Source organism: Castanea sativa, chromosome 1 (genome assembly GCF_040712315.1).
Source record: "Castanea sativa cultivar Marrone di Chiusa Pesio chromosome 1, ASM4071231v1".
Classification (NCBI taxonomy): Eukaryota; Viridiplantae; Streptophyta; class Magnoliopsida; order Fagales; family Fagaceae; genus Castanea; species Castanea sativa.
Window position 1 is genome coordinate 1,657,487 of NC_134013.1, and position 16,644 is coordinate 1,674,130.

A 16,644-nucleotide genomic window follows, 5' to 3' on the forward strand; every position below is an offset into this window, starting at 1 on the left:
GGTTAAGGGTAGCTTAGCGGTTTACAGGCTGGCGATTCTTCTGAGTTGTGACAGCTGGTTCCTTCACTACTCTGATTTCTAACGTCTCTCTACCACTACTTTTCTTGTGCGCGTGTTCGTGAACATAATAAATGTTCGTCGTTTCGTGTACAATACAAATACGTGGTTTCAATTTTTTTTTTTAATTATTATCTTCTTAAACTTTTGGCACATCCGGTAGCACCTGTAATAAATGACTATAAATCAATCAAGATGTTTAGAAGAACTTTCTAAAGAAAAGATTTTAATAAGAAAGAAAAAAAAATATTTGTTTTATATGGGTAAAATTTGGGTCTAGTGTTCAGTTGAATTTGACTCGTTGGGATAATAACACGTGTCACTATCTTAACGAGTCTAGTGTACTGGACCTAAATCTCACTCGGTTTATATTTGTATATTTAACAAATAATTTAAGTTTAAGTTTAGTTTAAACTCAGCTATTGAATGAATTAAGATCAAACATAGTAATGTATTCATAGCTCATAAGTTTAGATGTTTATATCTTTCTAAAAAAAAAAGAAGATGTTTATCTTCATGTATGTGTATGGATATATTTCCATATAGATTTTATATTGAATTGTATAAATTTGTAAACAAACTCTTTAATATAAAATTTTAACTATAGTTAAGACATTAATTATTGTATAGATTTTTTTAGAAGAATTATTATATAGATTTATAAAGAGGTAAAAATTTTAGTACTTGTAATTTTACTAATTTGTGAATAAGCTCCAAAGTCCAAAATTGTTCAATATGATAATAAAACAAATTTGAAAAAATTTATCATTTTGATGACGAGTTCAAACTTTCCATGTATTCTCCTTATTATTATTATTATTATTATTAATTTTTTAGAAGAATAATATTTTCTTTTTTGTTTAAAATAAAAATTAAATTAATTGTGTATAATTTGAACATCTTCTAAAATATATAATTTAACCGTTTAATTGTAATTGTTTTTAATTGTATTCGTACATATGCATGAGATTACACGCTAGTTATTAAAAAAATTGTAAACTAATACCGTGTATTATTTGAATATCTTCTAAAATACAATATATAATTTAATCTGTTTGATTATAATTATTTTTAATTATATTCGTGCATATGTACGGGTTACACATTGGTTATAAATAATCAGGGGCAGCTTGATGCATTTAGGGACCTAAGGCGAAAATTGATTATCATGTGTTTAGATGCAAAATTACTATTAATTAACATGAATTATGTAGTTTTTTTTTTTATAGAAATTTTATATACAAAAACAATTTAAGAAAATTTTTCATACTTGTTGATGTGAGAGATTGATAATGGTAAGTAAAAGAGTAGCGTTAGTAGTAAACTTGGAAAGCCATGAATAAGCTAAATTATTTGAAAATATCACTATAATTATTTTTTCGCTATCAATAACAGGTTGTATCAACCTGCTACTTAGCATTAGTTGTAAAAGTGTTGTGAAAAATATTGTGAATGTTGCATTTTTCTCTATTTTTTTTTCATCTGGTAAAAAAATATTATTTTATTTATTGATTATATATAATTCTATTGGTTAAAATTTGGGGGCCTTTTTTTTTTTACTTGAGGCCTTAGACGACTGCATTTCTTGCTCTACCATTCAACCGGTCCTGTTAATAACGCATTTAATTTGATGGATTATTTTGCGTTATTAAAAAAATGTAAGTTAATATTGTGTATAATTTGAATATCTTCTAAAATATAGTATATAATTTAGATCGTTTAACTATAATTATTTTTAATTATATTCATGTATATATACTGGTTATTAATAACGAATTTGATTTTTTTTTATTTGATAAACACACATATAACGTATTTGATTTGATTAATTGTTTTGCGTTATTGATTCACAATTCACGCGTTAGATAGACGCGTACGTAGATATGGTATGGCGCTTTTCCGGGCAAAAGGATTGATTTAACAAAAAAAACGGCCACAGAGCGCAATCATAGCGATTCAGTAAACGGATAAATATTTGTGTCTCTCACATTCACAAGGACCGACCTGTAATGTGTGGCTAAGGCCAACCGTAAATGGACACGTTGATTGTGCCCAACAACAGCTTGTTCAAATTGAGGCAAAAAGATCTATCACATTCGCAGCTCACAGGTGTAAGGTTCGGATTTTGTTGTGGGTATTGATTCCTGAGATTCTTTTATATTATGGTTTCGAGAACCTTCTCTTGGTTTCTACGCCCTGCTAGTGACTTTGTATAATGTGTCACAAGTACGCAACAATGGTCCCTGTTAGTGTTATTAAAGTAATCTTTAATAAACCCCTGATGCCTTGTTGTGTGCGTGGGAGAGAATATTTCTATTTTGTAGTGCACTTATTTTTGTTCCAATGATCTGTATGAGCTAATTGGAAGACATTTTAGTTAATAATCACACGTGATAATACATTTTTTTACTATGAATTATTTATTTTTAATCTTTTTAAGTTTAGCACTTTTATTTTTGGCTATTATACTTTACTTTCTTACACTTTACTTTTTTTATTTTTTATTTTTTACCTTTACTTCTTGAACTATCCGAATGTATATTTACTTATCTCTAAATTATATATTGTTTTACATATATCCTTAAACTATACATTTTTTACACTTACTTCTTTAAACTATATCATTTTTTACACTTACCTTCTTAAACTATAAGAATACACATTTATTTTCCTAAATAATTACACATGGGATGGTTATAAAGTATTTCACAGGTAGTTTAGGAGAATAAATGTGCATTCTCATAATTTAGGTGAGCTGATATTACACGCGTAATAATTAAGGGGGTTAAATGTTTATTCTCAAAGTTTAAAAACTAAGCGTAAAAGAAAGTATACATTAGGAGAGCAAGGTGCATTATCATATACATTTTGTTCTCTTATTTATACCAGTATTCCTTTGAGGGTGGTCTTAGAAATTTATTTTGATTTATTGTCAAGTTTTGATTTCGTTTTTTTCTAATTAATAAAAGAGTAGGAGGTGATTAGTCCGTAAAAACACTACCGAAACTTTCACAGGTCTGTTTTGATGGGTTTGATCTAATATTTTTACTTTCAAATTAAATGAATTATGTGAGTGGTATTATTGACAAACCAGTGTACCATAACCATGGTCTACGCTGGTGTTGATTTGGGGTTTTGAAATTTAAAAACTTATTGTAGGTGAAAGAAAAGGAAATGACAACTTTAGTCTGCATCAATATTAGATACATATTTAGTAGTACCTTTTTTTTTTTTTTTTTTTTTTCTGCTGAGATAAATTTTATTGTACTCAATTTATTGTGTTCGTGAGTCATGACCACCTATCTTGTGCCTTTAAGCGGATAGTTAAATATTTAAAGAGGGTTCATTCACTTCATTGTCGCAAACGTTGCTTTAAAGCTCAATCAGTGCGATGGTGAGTCATTCACTTCATTGTATACTCATTTTTTGTATACAGAAATCACTGAGATTAAAGAAATACAAATCTAATTGAATTTTAGTAAATATGAACCCTTTCAAAAGGTTATAGTGCCTGCAACAAAAGATGAATTCAAATTACGGTGGTGTTCAAAATTGACTTTAAAGTAAAGCTCATTTCTTTAAGCGTGGTTGGCCTGTCTGCTTACAGACCAGCACATTTATTGCCTGAATGAACGGTGAGGTGGGGGATCACCCATGATGATGGTAACGACTCTAACAAGGTATGACCGTGATAGTTGTTCTATCTGCTAAGATACCAATGCTTAACCTGGCATAAAATGGTAAGGAGACTACAAAGTTTCATATTCAAAATGTACAGTTGAAATGAGTTTTTCTACCTTGTTTCTTTAAAATTTGGGAAGTTTTGGTAAAGAACTCTGCAGAGATATACCTTGTTTTAAAGTCACTCATTGTTTAGCTGAAATCTTTCCTTGGCAGTCAAGTTTTGATTAGTGATTGGTGTGCAGGAAAGGGTTATCTAGATTTAATGTGTAATTGGTTTAAAATGTTCTAAAATCTCTTCAAAAACTGGATCAAAACTAGTTCTTGGGGTGGTAAAGAAGCAATTAAACATGAGATTATGAACACGAAACCGACTTTAGATTTCTCTGTCCATTCGATTAAACAAATAGTGGGTATTTGAAAAGAGAGACATTTGAATTCAGAAAGATTGCAAAACATGGGATGAAGAGTTATTCAATAGAAATTTAGGTACATGTTTGAGGAAAGTACATGGTATTGAAGAAAGAAAGGATTACCCTCTTCACCATTTCCAGAAAACATTGGAACCACACTTGAATTTGTCCTTCCCTTCACATTCCAACTCCAAATCGTCAGAGAGAAATGGTACTTTCTGCATCAACCCAGAACCAATTAATTAGAATCAGTTAAAGGAAAACCATTGTAGAATCAAACCAAGAAACAAGTGATTCTGCACGACGCAGAGATCACTAGTTCAAATTTCTCTTTTCTCCACTTCCCTTATGATCAACACTCATCAAAGAGAATATATATATTAGAACTAAACCATTCCATGTCATTTATGAGTCAAACCTTTTGCTTGGCAAGATCTTGGCAGCCAGTGAAGTTTTCAGGGAATTTACATGAGCCAAATTGAACTGTATAAGCTCGTGCAAAGTTAGCACCACTTGTGGCCAGCCTCTTCTTGTCATTTAGTTCCTATTACAACATTCAAGCATACTGTAAGTCTCATATTACAACATTCAAGCTGAGTTTAAGTCTACTATTAGAAAACAAGGATGACAAACAAGTAAGAATGCATAAAAGTAGGACAAATCACATATCAACAATTAAAATGCACTTCCTTAGTTACAAATAAGCAATTCTATATATAAGTAGCAAAAGCATGATGCTTTTTATGTATATGAGTATATCCAATATAACTATAGCTAGAAACATGACAAACCTTGTTAGCTTTGCTCTTCTCAAGGTAATCTTCAATGACCCCAGCATTGGAAGATGAATTGGAGGCAGCAGCTGCGAAAAGGGTGGCTGTTAAGCAAAGCAGGGCAGCCCTTCTTCCTTCACTCCCTCTTGATTCTTTTGATTCAGAAACTTTAGCCTGTTGGGCCCTGATCACAGGCAACTTGTGACCATGCACAACTGGGTATGCAACAGAAGGTGTGGAAGCAAGTTTTGCATTGAGCTCAGATGATCCAGCACCCGAGATGGCATAGTTGCATGCCAAAACACTAGAGTTCATGGCTGCCATTACAGTAGGAAACCAATATTCACTTTCTAATAGTGAACAAAGGTGAAGAGATGGTGGTTAATGGGTTTTTTTTGGGGGGGAGGGGGGTTATGGATAATTTGATATGGAATGATAACGAATGTAATAACAGGTTGTGGTGGGAGTGTGGATAAGGTGAGATTGCCTCACTCCTATTGGCAAACTCTGCTCTTCGTGCTGTTTTGGGGTCTTGAATTTCTATGGTGAGCTATAATTTTGGCCCCACTTAGGAATAGAGTTAGAGTGACAGACCCAATTTACATCAAGGGATGGATAGAATAAATAGATACACAATTTTGTTTTTCTTTATCTATTTTTTCTTTTCTTTTATAGCTAGGAGCAGTAAAGCTCACCACTGAAGGTAACAGATTGATGGTAGGAGTTCCTTGAATCATCATTCTTGCGAGTCCAAGAGTTGTGGTTCGAGTTGTAGCGCTTAAGTTTAAAATACTATGCCCAAATGGATAGCTCCAAGTAGCTTTGGTGGTCCCACGCCATAGAATTTGGGTTTAAGTAAACTAGGGCAATGATACCACGCCGTAGGAGCACTTGTTTTTATTCAATCAAAAAAAAAAAAAAAAAAAAAAGAAAGAAAAGAATGTAAAGCTCACCCTATGGGGTGAGCTGGTGCCTGGTTGGTCAAATGTGAGCTCACCTCTTTGGGTTAGCAGGTGGGTCGCCACTAGACCCAGACCTTAGACTACATTCATGTGTTTTAAGATGGCAATAATACATTTAGTCTTCAATGAAGTATCTCAAACTTAATCTACTAATTCTATATAAAATAATAATTAATCTACTGGATTTTTAATGGGTTTGTTACATGATCTTATTGTCTAATCTCTTGACAGTCTATGGTTAATGGCACAAGTTTTAGGAGCGGCTTTAATCAAAACAAGAGAAATGGGCTTCCAAAACGTGATGGAAATATAGGGCTGTAAATGAACCAAACCGTTCATAAACAGCTTGGGTTTGGTTCGATAAAAAGCTCGTTCATGTTTGTTTATTTATAAACAAGCCAAGCTTGAGCTTTAGTTTTAGGCTTATTTAATAAACGAGCCGAGCCCGAGTAAAAAATATTGTTAATGAATAAGCTCATGAACACCAAAACTCGATCAAAAAGTAACAAAACAAGTTAAGCCTAGGCTTATTTATGAATTTGGTAATGAAATTGATATGAGCTTGACAAGTAAACTCATATCTTCTAAGACTTTAATTAATTATAAGTTGTGACCACTTATCCAAACCAAATGGGCTAGATAATAAACTTGATATAAGCTTGATAATATATTTGTGTCGGATCTAAAGCTCAAAAACATGATACTGAGCTTGAGTTTGGGTTTAATATAGAGCTCGAGCTCGAGCTTGGCTTGACTAATGAACCGAGCCAAGCCAAGCCGAGCTCAAGCTTAAGCTTTTATAAGCTCAAGCTTGAACATTATTTGTAGGCTTGTATCAAGCTCAAGCCAAGCTTGAACATTCTTTTTTTGCTGTTGAGCCGAGTTTGAATATTCACTACTTGACAAAACTTAGCTTGTTTACAGCCCTATCGAAATAGAATGAAATGTGTTGAAAATAGAGGATGCCTTGCATTATGTCAGAACAATATGTGATAAAGCTGCGCTAAGTTTAGCAGCTATTGCTAAGGAGATACAAGGCTCTTCCACTTGGTTGGGAGAATGCCCCGCTATTCTTCTCCCAATTGGAAACGAGGCTATATGATTAAATCATAAGCTATGATTTGGGTTCAAAAGAAAATCTCTTGATCTAAATATATTAAATGATCTGAGTTTGGAATTTTTTTTTTTGGAGATAATATAGATAGAAGACACAAGAATGGAGAAAGAGGAAGTGGAAAGACAAGACTTACAATACTAACCCTTACAAAAGGGACCTTTGTGTAAGGCATAATTACGAATTAGAGACTTTATTTTTTGTTTTTTTAGATACAATAAAATTCCAACATATGCACTAATCTGCTCTATGAGGATTACTCTTTATCATCAAATTTGAATATCAATGGTTTTTCGTGTAAGCAAGGCTCAAAACCTAAATCTCTTAGTCAACGACAAAATTAGAGGCTTAGTTTCAGTAACATTTTCATGCAAATTTTCCTTTTTCTAAAGTTAATTAGAACCCTTTTTTATTAGATAATCACAAAGACAAAAATAGATGTGGGCGTTACAGACTCCGTTAATTTAAATTAGTCAACAACAATATGCTTCAAAGTCAAGCAAAGGTAGAATTTCTTCAAGTTAAGTTTCATCTTCTAACTAAAGGCCAACATGTTTACCTCTGCAAACTAAACCCTAAGTACAAATTGCATGCAAAACAATCTATGTAATCAAACAATCGTATTAATGAATTAATCAATATAAATACTTCTGTTCTGTCAGTTCTGTGATGTAAATCTACATAAAATAAGATCATAAAGTCGTCTATGTTAATATGGATTTTCAACATACTTCCTCCCAACATATATGCACATAAAGGCACCAAGGAATACAACAAAAATTGTAAATACAAAGAATAAAGCTTAAGGAAAGTAACTGAAGATAAGAGATGGTCAAATGCTCAAAAATTCCTCCCAAGTCCAAAGAAATTTTTGTACAGATGCCTTCTTTAGAACGGGGTCCTTAAATTTGCTCAACCATGAATGTGCAACTGATGTAAAATTAAATTAAACCTCTGATTTCCTCCAATGTCATCTCTCATGATACCAACCAGTCCATATTCTTTGAAGATGGCCAAGTGTATATGACCCTTGGTGGATGCATTCAAGAGTTTAACACCACCGGCAATGGAGTAGGAATAATCAATTATGTGAAACAATTTAAAATGAAGAAATTTGTGAAGTTAAATCTAGTTTGCTTTGATCTGAACTAATCCCAGAAGGAAATCTGTATCTATAGAAATTTGTGAAGTTAAATCTAGTTTGCTTCAGTCTGAACTATCCCAGAATAAAATCTGCATCTATCAACTCAGGCTATTACCTTAGTCGTGATAATCTTTTCCGCTTCCGGTTCTTCTTACGTACAGCAGCAGTCTGCATACCCTGGGAACTAGATGGAAGAGCCAGAGTGGGTGACCGCTTGCCAGCATTTGTTCTGCCTTTCTTTGAAACCCATTTCAATGGAAGATTGTTTACCACAGTGCCAATGTCACTAGAACCAGTAAGTTCAACTAGTTTCTGAAGTTGATCAAGCATCTGGTGAGTCCAAGCCACCGACAGATCTAGTGAAACTGAATCATCCATTGGTTTTCTCCATAAATTCATCAATATCTCTTTAAATGACTGAAAAGACATAGAAGGTTGATAACTTTGATGATTTGCGCATATCGTATTGACCTTAATTACATGCTTGCAAAGGTTTCCTTGAATTGACCATGCACAATCACAGAATGCAAATTCTGATCCAGGATTCCACACAAGACGTGTTAGACTGCTGTCTTTCTGGCTTAAAACCTTGGCAAAGAGTTGCTCCTGATCATCCAAGGTGACGGCAGAATCAGGAATCTGCAATGCCCGGTGCCATGATGTAGAAGCAATATATTCCTCCTTCACATTTTGAAAAGAATCACTTTCATCTGCATAGCGGTCAAGCCAATAGCTTGAATGCAGCTCAGTAGTTAGCTTGTGCACCAGCCAGTCAACTCTTTGAAGTGCACCGAGGTGTGAATCATCAAACAGTTTGGCTTTTAGCTTCACATGATAGGCTTCTATGGCACCAGAAGCCTCTTGGCTAGCTAGAGGAAGAGTTCTGATAGTTGAAAGCCACATTTCTGTCAAACAAAAAACAAGCAAAACTTAGATGCAAACATTCCAAGGAAATTTCACACATTTGTCTCTTGTCCAAGTTGTGTGCGTATGCAGGTATGTGTCCCACAGAGAGAGAGAGAGAGAGAGAGAGAGAGAGAGAGAGAGAGAGAGAGAGAGAGAGAGAGAGAGAGAGTGATATCATACCAATCTTAGGCACCCAAGAGGCCTTGAAGTATTCCATGAAAGCAGTTTGATCAACAAAATCCTGGGCTAATTCTTCTAAGGCAGCAAGAGTATCAACTCCACCCCAAATGCTGTACACTATCTTCCCCAGCCGTTTAAAAATTTCCCGCTGAACTTCAATGTTATTGCATTTCCTAACAATATTCCTTAGCCATGATCTACGAACACGCCAGAGGGAAAAAAGAACAGGGCAGCAAAATATATCCCTGAAAACCAGTCAATAATATTCATAAACTACTCTATTTTAAGGTTGCATATTATTCCTTTTTTTTTTTTTTTTCAAAACATGAAGTTAGAGCAAGTGATTCCTGCCTTATGGGATCAATTTCAGCCGCTGCATCATCAATCAAAAACCCACTGACCTTCCACCCAGGCTCCACACTACGGGCTCGACCAAGTAAAGCTTTCATCCATTTGGACACATCAAGCTTTGCAAAGCTGCGTGTGATAACCCATGCAACAGGCAGCGCATGTTGCCTTGAATCAAACACAAGAAGTGTGCTCAAGGGGTACTGTAATCCAACAAATAATAACATAAATATCCTCTCTAATAATTTTTCTATAGCTAGAAAGAATGCACATAATGAAGTACTTGCCTTAAGTCGCTTTATGCCGAACGTTGAATCAGCTGCAATTAGACTGCGATGGCCAAAACGGATCATTTGTTGCAATTGCCACTCTGTTTGAATCCCCAAAATGAAAGAATCTGCTTCTGAAGTATCCTGGTAAAAGAATATTGACTTTCTATTGCGTTCAACCCACATCTGAATGCTAGCATGGTCATCCAGATCCAACTCATGGGTGGATCGTCTTATAATCATCCCCAGTTTGTGGACATACTGGGAAGCAAGGCTATTAACTTTCGCATTTGAACCACAGTATCGTTGAATCCCTTCTATGTGTTTCTCTAACACATTCTCCTCTGGAATGCCCAGATAGATCATAGACATTGTCTGCTGTTGAATCTCATTACAGATATATGGAATTTTCTTGGCACCAGGGCCTATGGCATCTCTATCAAGTGGCCCATGGCAGACAAAACCAGAATCATTTACATGGCGCCTGTCATTATCATTATATACAAGAAGTGCAAGTGATGGACGAGCATACAGGCGTTTCACCACAAAATGACATTTGCAGCCTCGCATGGATTGAGGTCTAGCAGCACGATTGCGGGTGTTAAGTCGATATCTTCGACTAGGTAATATACCCCCACCTTCCCCATAATTTTCAGGACCAAATGAACACCAATACCTTCAAGATCAAAATAAGAAAATGACATTAGAAACTTGAAAACCTTCAATTGAATAAGGATATCTATCATCTTTTATCCATCTAGACCCTTGCTGCCAACATGTCTTATTATACAAGCCCAACCAGATGGTTAAATAGGTGGGTTAGTTTGTATGTGGTGCTCATAAAAAGGTCTCAAACTTCATTATACATTGATCTCAAATATCAATGGTAATCAGGGGGAAAATAACTCATTTTCTAAAAAACATTTATGTCAAAAACAGAGTGCAAATAGTAAATCTTTAATACCAAGCAAACTAGAAACTTACAGCCTATATTCCAAATAATCATCATTCTTGTACTCCTTCAAGCTGCCAAATGATCGTTTCCGTACCCTCTCAATATGAAACCGTGTTGGGCATTCTATGTTAGAGCATTCACCAATTATAAATGCATCCACACGCTCGTAAGGAATGAGGGCAACATCATCTTCACGTTCAGAAGTGCGAAATTTGGTCCAAGTCAAATCAGCCCAACAGAACTCCTCCTCTGCTGGATCTTGCACTGGGATATCAAGTATGGATTCTACTACAGCCATATGCTCTAAATTTCAAGCCACTGATATATTGTACCAGCTTAAAATTAGTACAGCATCATCTGTGAAATAAAGTGCACAGAATAAGATAAGTTCAACAATGGCAATGAGTAAAAGTAAACCAGTCAAAGCAGGAAAGATTGCATAGAAAAGACTTTGATGAGACCATTACTACTTGTTATTCTATGCACGCTTTATAACAAAAATATTTATTTTTGCAACAATTAAAGAAAATTATTTTGAAAAGTTGAAGAGGGGTTATCAATTGATTGAGTTAGTGGAAGTCAACCTAGAAAAATTCATTTTCATATGGACTTCAAAAAGGAATGATCAGGTACTTTTCTTTTAACATGGCAATGTTACAACAGTGCAGCCCAAAAACTCCAACTTGAGTGTAGCAAGATTCTGTCTCAACAACATGAAATTTGTTGAAAACAATTAACTGGAGTTGCAAATGAGCAGAAAAACTAGTTCATGTGACTTTCCTAATTATGACAATGAGGCTTTCATCCCAAACCAATTCATGGTCAAAATACCACTAAAATGCCCAAGATGATCCAAATACCTCCCAAACCTCTAAAATGACCAAATACCTCTAGGTTCTAGACCTCTAAATTGACCAAAATACCCTTGAAATGCCTAGAATGATCAGATTACCCTAAGAACCTTCAAAATGACCAAAACACCCTGAAATGTGTAGAATAGAATCCCAAAATGACCCTAGAACCCCTAACATGTCCTTTATTTTTTATGTATGTGTGTGTGTGTGTGCATGTATTGAAGATACCTGCATGTGTGTATTGAAGATATCTACACTAGGCAAGGTACAACTACAAACACTTTTGCAAAAAAGAAAAGAGTGGATGATCTCTAAGAATAGCATTTTTCAACTACATCTGACTTCAAACATCTATTCTAGTCATATATACTATTGGGTGTTTATTAGTGATTATCATTGAATTTCCTTTCACTTACTATTTTTTTAAATGATTTGCTGCAAATTTATATGGATTTCAATTGTAGAAATTTAACCGAGCTGGCCAGATGCTTGTTTCAGGCAATTAAAAACAAAACAGGTCCCAAAACAAATTAACCTGAACTAGATGCAGGACAGAAATAAAAAAATTATTATACAGCTTAAATAGTTACTACCGCTTACCATAAACAGCAACTCTATAATAAAAATGCAAAGAGACTCTATTTTACATACTTAATTTTTCTTTTAAAGGTTTCAAAATTACTTTTCTCCCTGAACACGAAGAGAAAGATTCTCAGCTTCAGACCCTCCATAGCCGACATCCCAACAAGCGGAAAAAAAAAGGTTCAAGCGGTTCCAACTATTGAAAGAGAAAAAGAAAGACAGAGAGAATCCATGGTTATGCAAAATTGGAAGATATTCAAGCTCTTTGTGCTCAAGGAATGTAGATTAGAAATTAAAATGATTAGGCCTGACAAAACCAACCAAAAACGTAAAAAATAAAAGTGAAGAACATAAAGTCCATGCTATTGGACCATATGATGCTAATTTTGTAAGTTAAAATGATATAGGCCTGCCCCTAGAATAAGTCATACAATACGTTATGCTCGCATGGGAGTACAGAAAAGCCCAACCATTTCGAAATGAAAAGTTAGGATCAAGTTTCTGCATAATGCTATCAGAATAGTCACAGGCAATACAAAATGATCTAATAACACGCAAATTTAATCAGATTAGTAAGGAAAAACATGAAGCAATTATTCATGAGACCATAACCTAAACAGAAAAAAAGAAAAAAAAAGAAAAGAAAGTATGGAAGGCCTGCCAGAAATCAATCATCCAATAAAGCATAGAAAAGTAAAATGAATTAGTGTCCATTTGGCTTGAGCTTATGAGCTCAGTTTTTAGCTTTTATGTACCGCTTTTTAAAACCTCACTTTTTTAGATTACAAGTATACTTTAGCATACTTTCAGCAAAGAGTTAGATAAGTTGTTCCCAAATAGACCCGAATCGAACTTATCACAAAAAAAAGAATGACAAATAGCATGAAGCAAAAAACTAATAGATAAATGGCAATACATCTCTCTCTGCATATTACCAATTGAAAAGCTTAGAAGCATGTGAGCAACATTCTTCTTCACCTACTCTTTTTCTTAGAGGTTAGTCCATTTGTTTTTCACAACATTAATCTCAATCCTATCTTATGCTTTTGAAAGTTACTTCTCCATTTTCTTTTGACACAATCTCACGACCATTGATGTAGAGAAATAGTCAGAATATCAAAGGAATTTCTCTATATATTCAAATTCATAATCTACACCCAATTCAACGACTTCATAATCTCAATGAATAGTATATTTTGTTTGTCTTAACTGAAATTCAGAGTCTTTTTTTTTTTTTAAATGATCAAAAGCTTGTTACAAAAACACCATAAAAACCCATGATAAATGAAATCAGTATACTAACAACGTAGAAAATACTCCAAACAGAAAAACCCAATACTTGAAAGACTTACCTGTGAAAGCTACATAATAGAATGAGAGAATCAAAAGCTTATCTGTTTGGTAGCTGGGAAAATTAACCGAGAGAGAGAGAGAGAGAGAGAGAGAGAGTCAGAGAGGGTTTTAAGAGTAGGGTTCAGATTTTTTGTTTTTATAGTATTTATTTTTCTCTTTTAATTGGAAATTTCGATCTCCATTTCAAGGCAAGATTTAGTTTAAATAAAATCTATGGTGTAGGATTTGCCACCTCATTAAAAAATCACACGGACATAATTAACACAGACACAGTAGTAAAAAGTAAACAAAACCATGGTTCTAACAACTGGTAAAATTCGGGTCATCTGTTTTAATAATGTTGTTTAAGTGTTGTGAAAATTCGTGCAGATGAAAAAGTGATGTGAAAATATATGTTGTTTAAACAACACAACCAAACGGGCCTAAAAGAACCAAAAAAGTGACTGATTATCGATTTTCTGATCGAAACCGTGGTCGAACTAATGATATTATAAATAATTTAATTAATAATTTTTTAAATTATACAAATAAATAATAATTTTTTAAAATACTAAAACTAATAAACTAATAGTAATAAATACGTTTCCTTCAAAAAGCATACAGCATATAAAATCTTTTTAAAGAATTTAACATAATAATCATCCTTAACATTATAAATATTCACCAAAACCAAATATACAAGTTCATTACATTCCAATAGCAAATAAGTTTCAAGTAGATAATTAAGAATTTGTTTAGATACCGTTTATTTTACTGAAATTGAAAATTTATTGCTAAAAGTACGGTAAATAAAGGTAAAAGTTAATTGAAATAGTATAGTAGGGTCCATAAATAGTATCAAAAAATGTCCATAAATAGTATCAAAAAGTGTCGTGGGTCATGAATAGTTGCAAAAATAAATTAAATAGTAAAATAATTTTCATTTTTTATTGGTATTTAAACGAGGCTAAATAAGTTCATTTTATCAGCAAAAAATCCATCAACACACCTATCAAAACAAAAAAAAAAAAAAAAATCCATCAACACAACATACACAAAATCACAAATAAATAATTATACAAATAAATCCACCAACTATGAACACACACTGACAGGCACACATGTAAACTAAAATGCTCTGTAAAGTGTAAACTATAATGCTCTATAATTCATTAATTTCTAATAATCGAAAGAATAATTGAAAGACTGAGAGATTCAAATAAAATATAGAGTAGAAAGAAAAAGAAAGAGAGTTCAATTTAGTGTTTACCTGAAGAAGCCAAGAGAAAAAGAGAGGGAAGCGAGAGGCAGAGGCAGTACGGCACAGACCACCGAAGTCCGAAAGCAAAGGGCCAGAGGCAGTACGGCACAGAGAAGACGAGAAGCAGCAGAGGCACTGAGAGGCGCCCAAGTCCGAAGCAGAAGAAATGAAAGTTTTTTTTTTTGGTGATGAATGAGATGAGAGACGCGTGTGAGGGTGAGGGTTTGGGTTTGGGTTTAGCCAAAACCACGTAGTTTTAGGTTTGGGCAAAAAGGTCAAAACCGTGCAGTTTTATTTTTCAGCGTAACCAGCCAATAACTGGTTCAATTATGCGGATTTTCGGTTTTCCCGGTTAAATCGGCCGATTTTCGATTAATCCCAATTTTTTTGATATCTTCTTCTTGTTTTTAGTCATAATCACACTGAATTAGTGGCCAATTCTTGGTTGAACCAATTGGATCAGCTAGTCCAGTCTAATTTTTAAAACCATACTTTAATATCAATTTGGTTAGAATACAAAGTACGTGGAGAATCTTAGTTAAAGTTTCAGATATGTTAAGATCGAGAGCTCTTTCACATAATGTAAAGCTCAACTAAGTTCCTAGAGATCTGAATAGAGTTGCTCATGTTCTTGCAAAATGGCCTCTTAATAATTACTTAGCTAGTATTTTTGTTTTAGGCTATACTCTTGTTTTTGTTGATGTAATTCTTCTTGAGTAGAACTTAATCTTTATAAGTGGCTTTTGTATTTTTGGTTTTTGTATAAAAAGAATACTGAATACTTGACTAAAATCACCCGTATATGATATATTTGTAGTCTCCTATCTATTGGGGCATTTGATTCACCATAATATTATATTACATCGTAATATTATATTATTATAATCTTACATTAATGTAATCTCAATACAAGCATACAACATTGTATTGTTTTAGGAAGGTGGTGAGATTAAGGTAATGTAATATATTTGGTAATTTTAGATTACGGTAATATTAGAAAAAATAAAATAAACTGAAAATTTTAGGGCTCGTTTGATACGTGTGTTTAAACAACATTTTTCAATTTTTTTGAAAATACATGTGGATAAAAAATGTGTGAAAATACATATAATGTTGTTTAAAAACTGAAACATGTGTGTAAATTGATGTATCAAACATGCCCTTAATGTCACATCATCATAATGTGCATCCCACGTGGTCTAGGGTGTTAGCTAAGAAATTTATTTTGATTCATTGTCAAGTTTTAAATTTTTTTTTTCTAATTAATAAAAGGGTAGGAGGTGATTAGTCCGTAAAAACACCACCGAAACTTTTACCGGTCTTCTTTGATGGCTTTGATCTAATTTTCTGACATTCAAATCAAATGAGGTATGGGAATGGTATTATTGACAACATAGTGTACCATAACCATGGTCTAGGCTGGTTTTATTTATTTATTTTTGAGAAGAAGGTCTAGGCTGGTGTTGATTTGGGGTTTTGAAGCTTAAATCTTTTTGTAGGTAAAAGAAAAGGAAATGACAAAATAGTGTACCGTAACCATGGTCTGCAGTAATATTAGATATATATCTAGTAGTATCTTTTTTATGCTGAGATAAATTTTATTGTACTCAATTTATCGTCCTTATGACCAGTTGACCACCATCATGTGCATTTAGAGGATTGTTAAAAACTTAAAACTTCATTGTCGTAAACACTGCTTTAAAGCTCTCAATCAGTGCGGTAGCGAGTCATTCACTTCATTGTATACAGAAATCACTGATATTAAAGAAAATACAAAACTAAATGAATTTTAGTAAATATGAAGCCTTTCAAA

The 16,644-nt window shown here is 33.5% G+C and overlaps 2 protein-coding genes across 6 annotated transcripts; both read right to left on the reverse strand.

Annotated features, from left to right (window-relative positions):
* Positions 1 to 4,152: 4,152 nt before the first annotated feature.
* LOC142625419 (photosystem I reaction center subunit N, chloroplastic) lies at positions 4,153 to 5,520 on the reverse strand. Of its 2 annotated transcripts, none has more exons than XM_075799099.1 (3): positions 4,943 to 5,520; positions 4,570 to 4,695; positions 4,153 to 4,369 (listed from the first exon to the last, which is right to left on the reverse strand). In XM_075799099.1, exons 1-3 carry the CDS (start codon positions 5,246 to 5,248, stop codon positions 4,280 to 4,282), a joined length of 522 nt encoding a protein of 173 aa, XP_075655214.1. In that variant the 5' UTR covers positions 5,249 to 5,520; the 3' UTR covers positions 4,153 to 4,279. The 2 variants fall into 2 exon arrangements, with proteins under 2 accessions (XP_075655214.1, XP_075655255.1); XM_075799140.1 differs by having other exon boundaries at positions 4,153 to 4,365; positions 4,943 to 5,504.
* Positions 5,521 to 7,621: 2,101 nt separating this feature from the next.
* On the reverse strand, positions 7,622 to 15,041 carry LOC142611145 (uncharacterized). Of its 4 annotated transcripts, none has more exons than XM_075783200.1 (7): positions 14,841 to 15,040; positions 12,339 to 12,434; positions 10,832 to 11,159; positions 9,866 to 10,523; positions 9,582 to 9,781; positions 9,231 to 9,475; positions 7,622 to 9,049 (listed from the first exon to the last, which is right to left on the reverse strand). In XM_075783200.1, the coding sequence occupies exons 3-7, from the start codon at positions 11,098 to 11,100 to the stop codon at positions 8,256 to 8,258; spliced, it is 2,166 nt and encodes a 721-aa protein (XP_075639315.1). In that variant the 5' UTR covers positions 11,101 to 11,159; positions 12,339 to 12,434; positions 14,841 to 15,040; the 3' UTR covers positions 7,622 to 8,255. The 4 variants fall into 4 exon arrangements, with proteins under 4 accessions (XP_075639315.1, XP_075639322.1, XP_075639306.1 ...); XM_075783207.1 differs by having other exon boundaries at positions 12,308 to 12,434; XM_075783191.1 differs by lacking the exon at positions 12,339 to 12,434 and having other exon boundaries at positions 14,841 to 15,041.
* Between the last annotated feature and the right edge of the window lie 1,603 nt (positions 15,042 to 16,644).

Excerpts from the sequence above, each read along its gene's own strand:
- LOC142625419 (XM_075799140.1), bottom strand. The coding sequence starts at position 5,248 with ATGGCAGCCATGAACTCTAGTGTTTTGGCATGCAACTATGCCATCTCG. Across the intron at positions 4,696-4,942 it reads AGAAGAGCAAAGCTAACAAG|GAACTAAATGACAAGAAGAG; the intron begins GTTTGTCATGTT and ends ATGTTGTAATAG. Across the intron at positions 4,366-4,569 it reads AAGATCTTGCCAAGCAAAAG|TACCATTTCTCTCTGACGAT; the intron begins GTTTGACTCATA and ends TGATGCAGAAAG.
- LOC142611145 (XM_075783191.1), bottom strand. The coding sequence starts at position 11,100 with ATGGCTGTAGTAGAATCCATACTTGATATCCCAGTGCAAGATCCAGCA. Across the intron at positions 9,476-9,581 it reads GCTGAAATTGATCCCATAAG|GGATATATTTTGCTGCCCTG; the intron begins GCAGGAATCACT and ends ACTGGTTTTCAG. Across the intron at positions 9,050-9,230 it reads CTCTTGGGTGCCTAAGATTG|AAATGTGGCTTTCAACTATC; the intron begins GTATGATATCAC and ends TTTGTTTGACAG.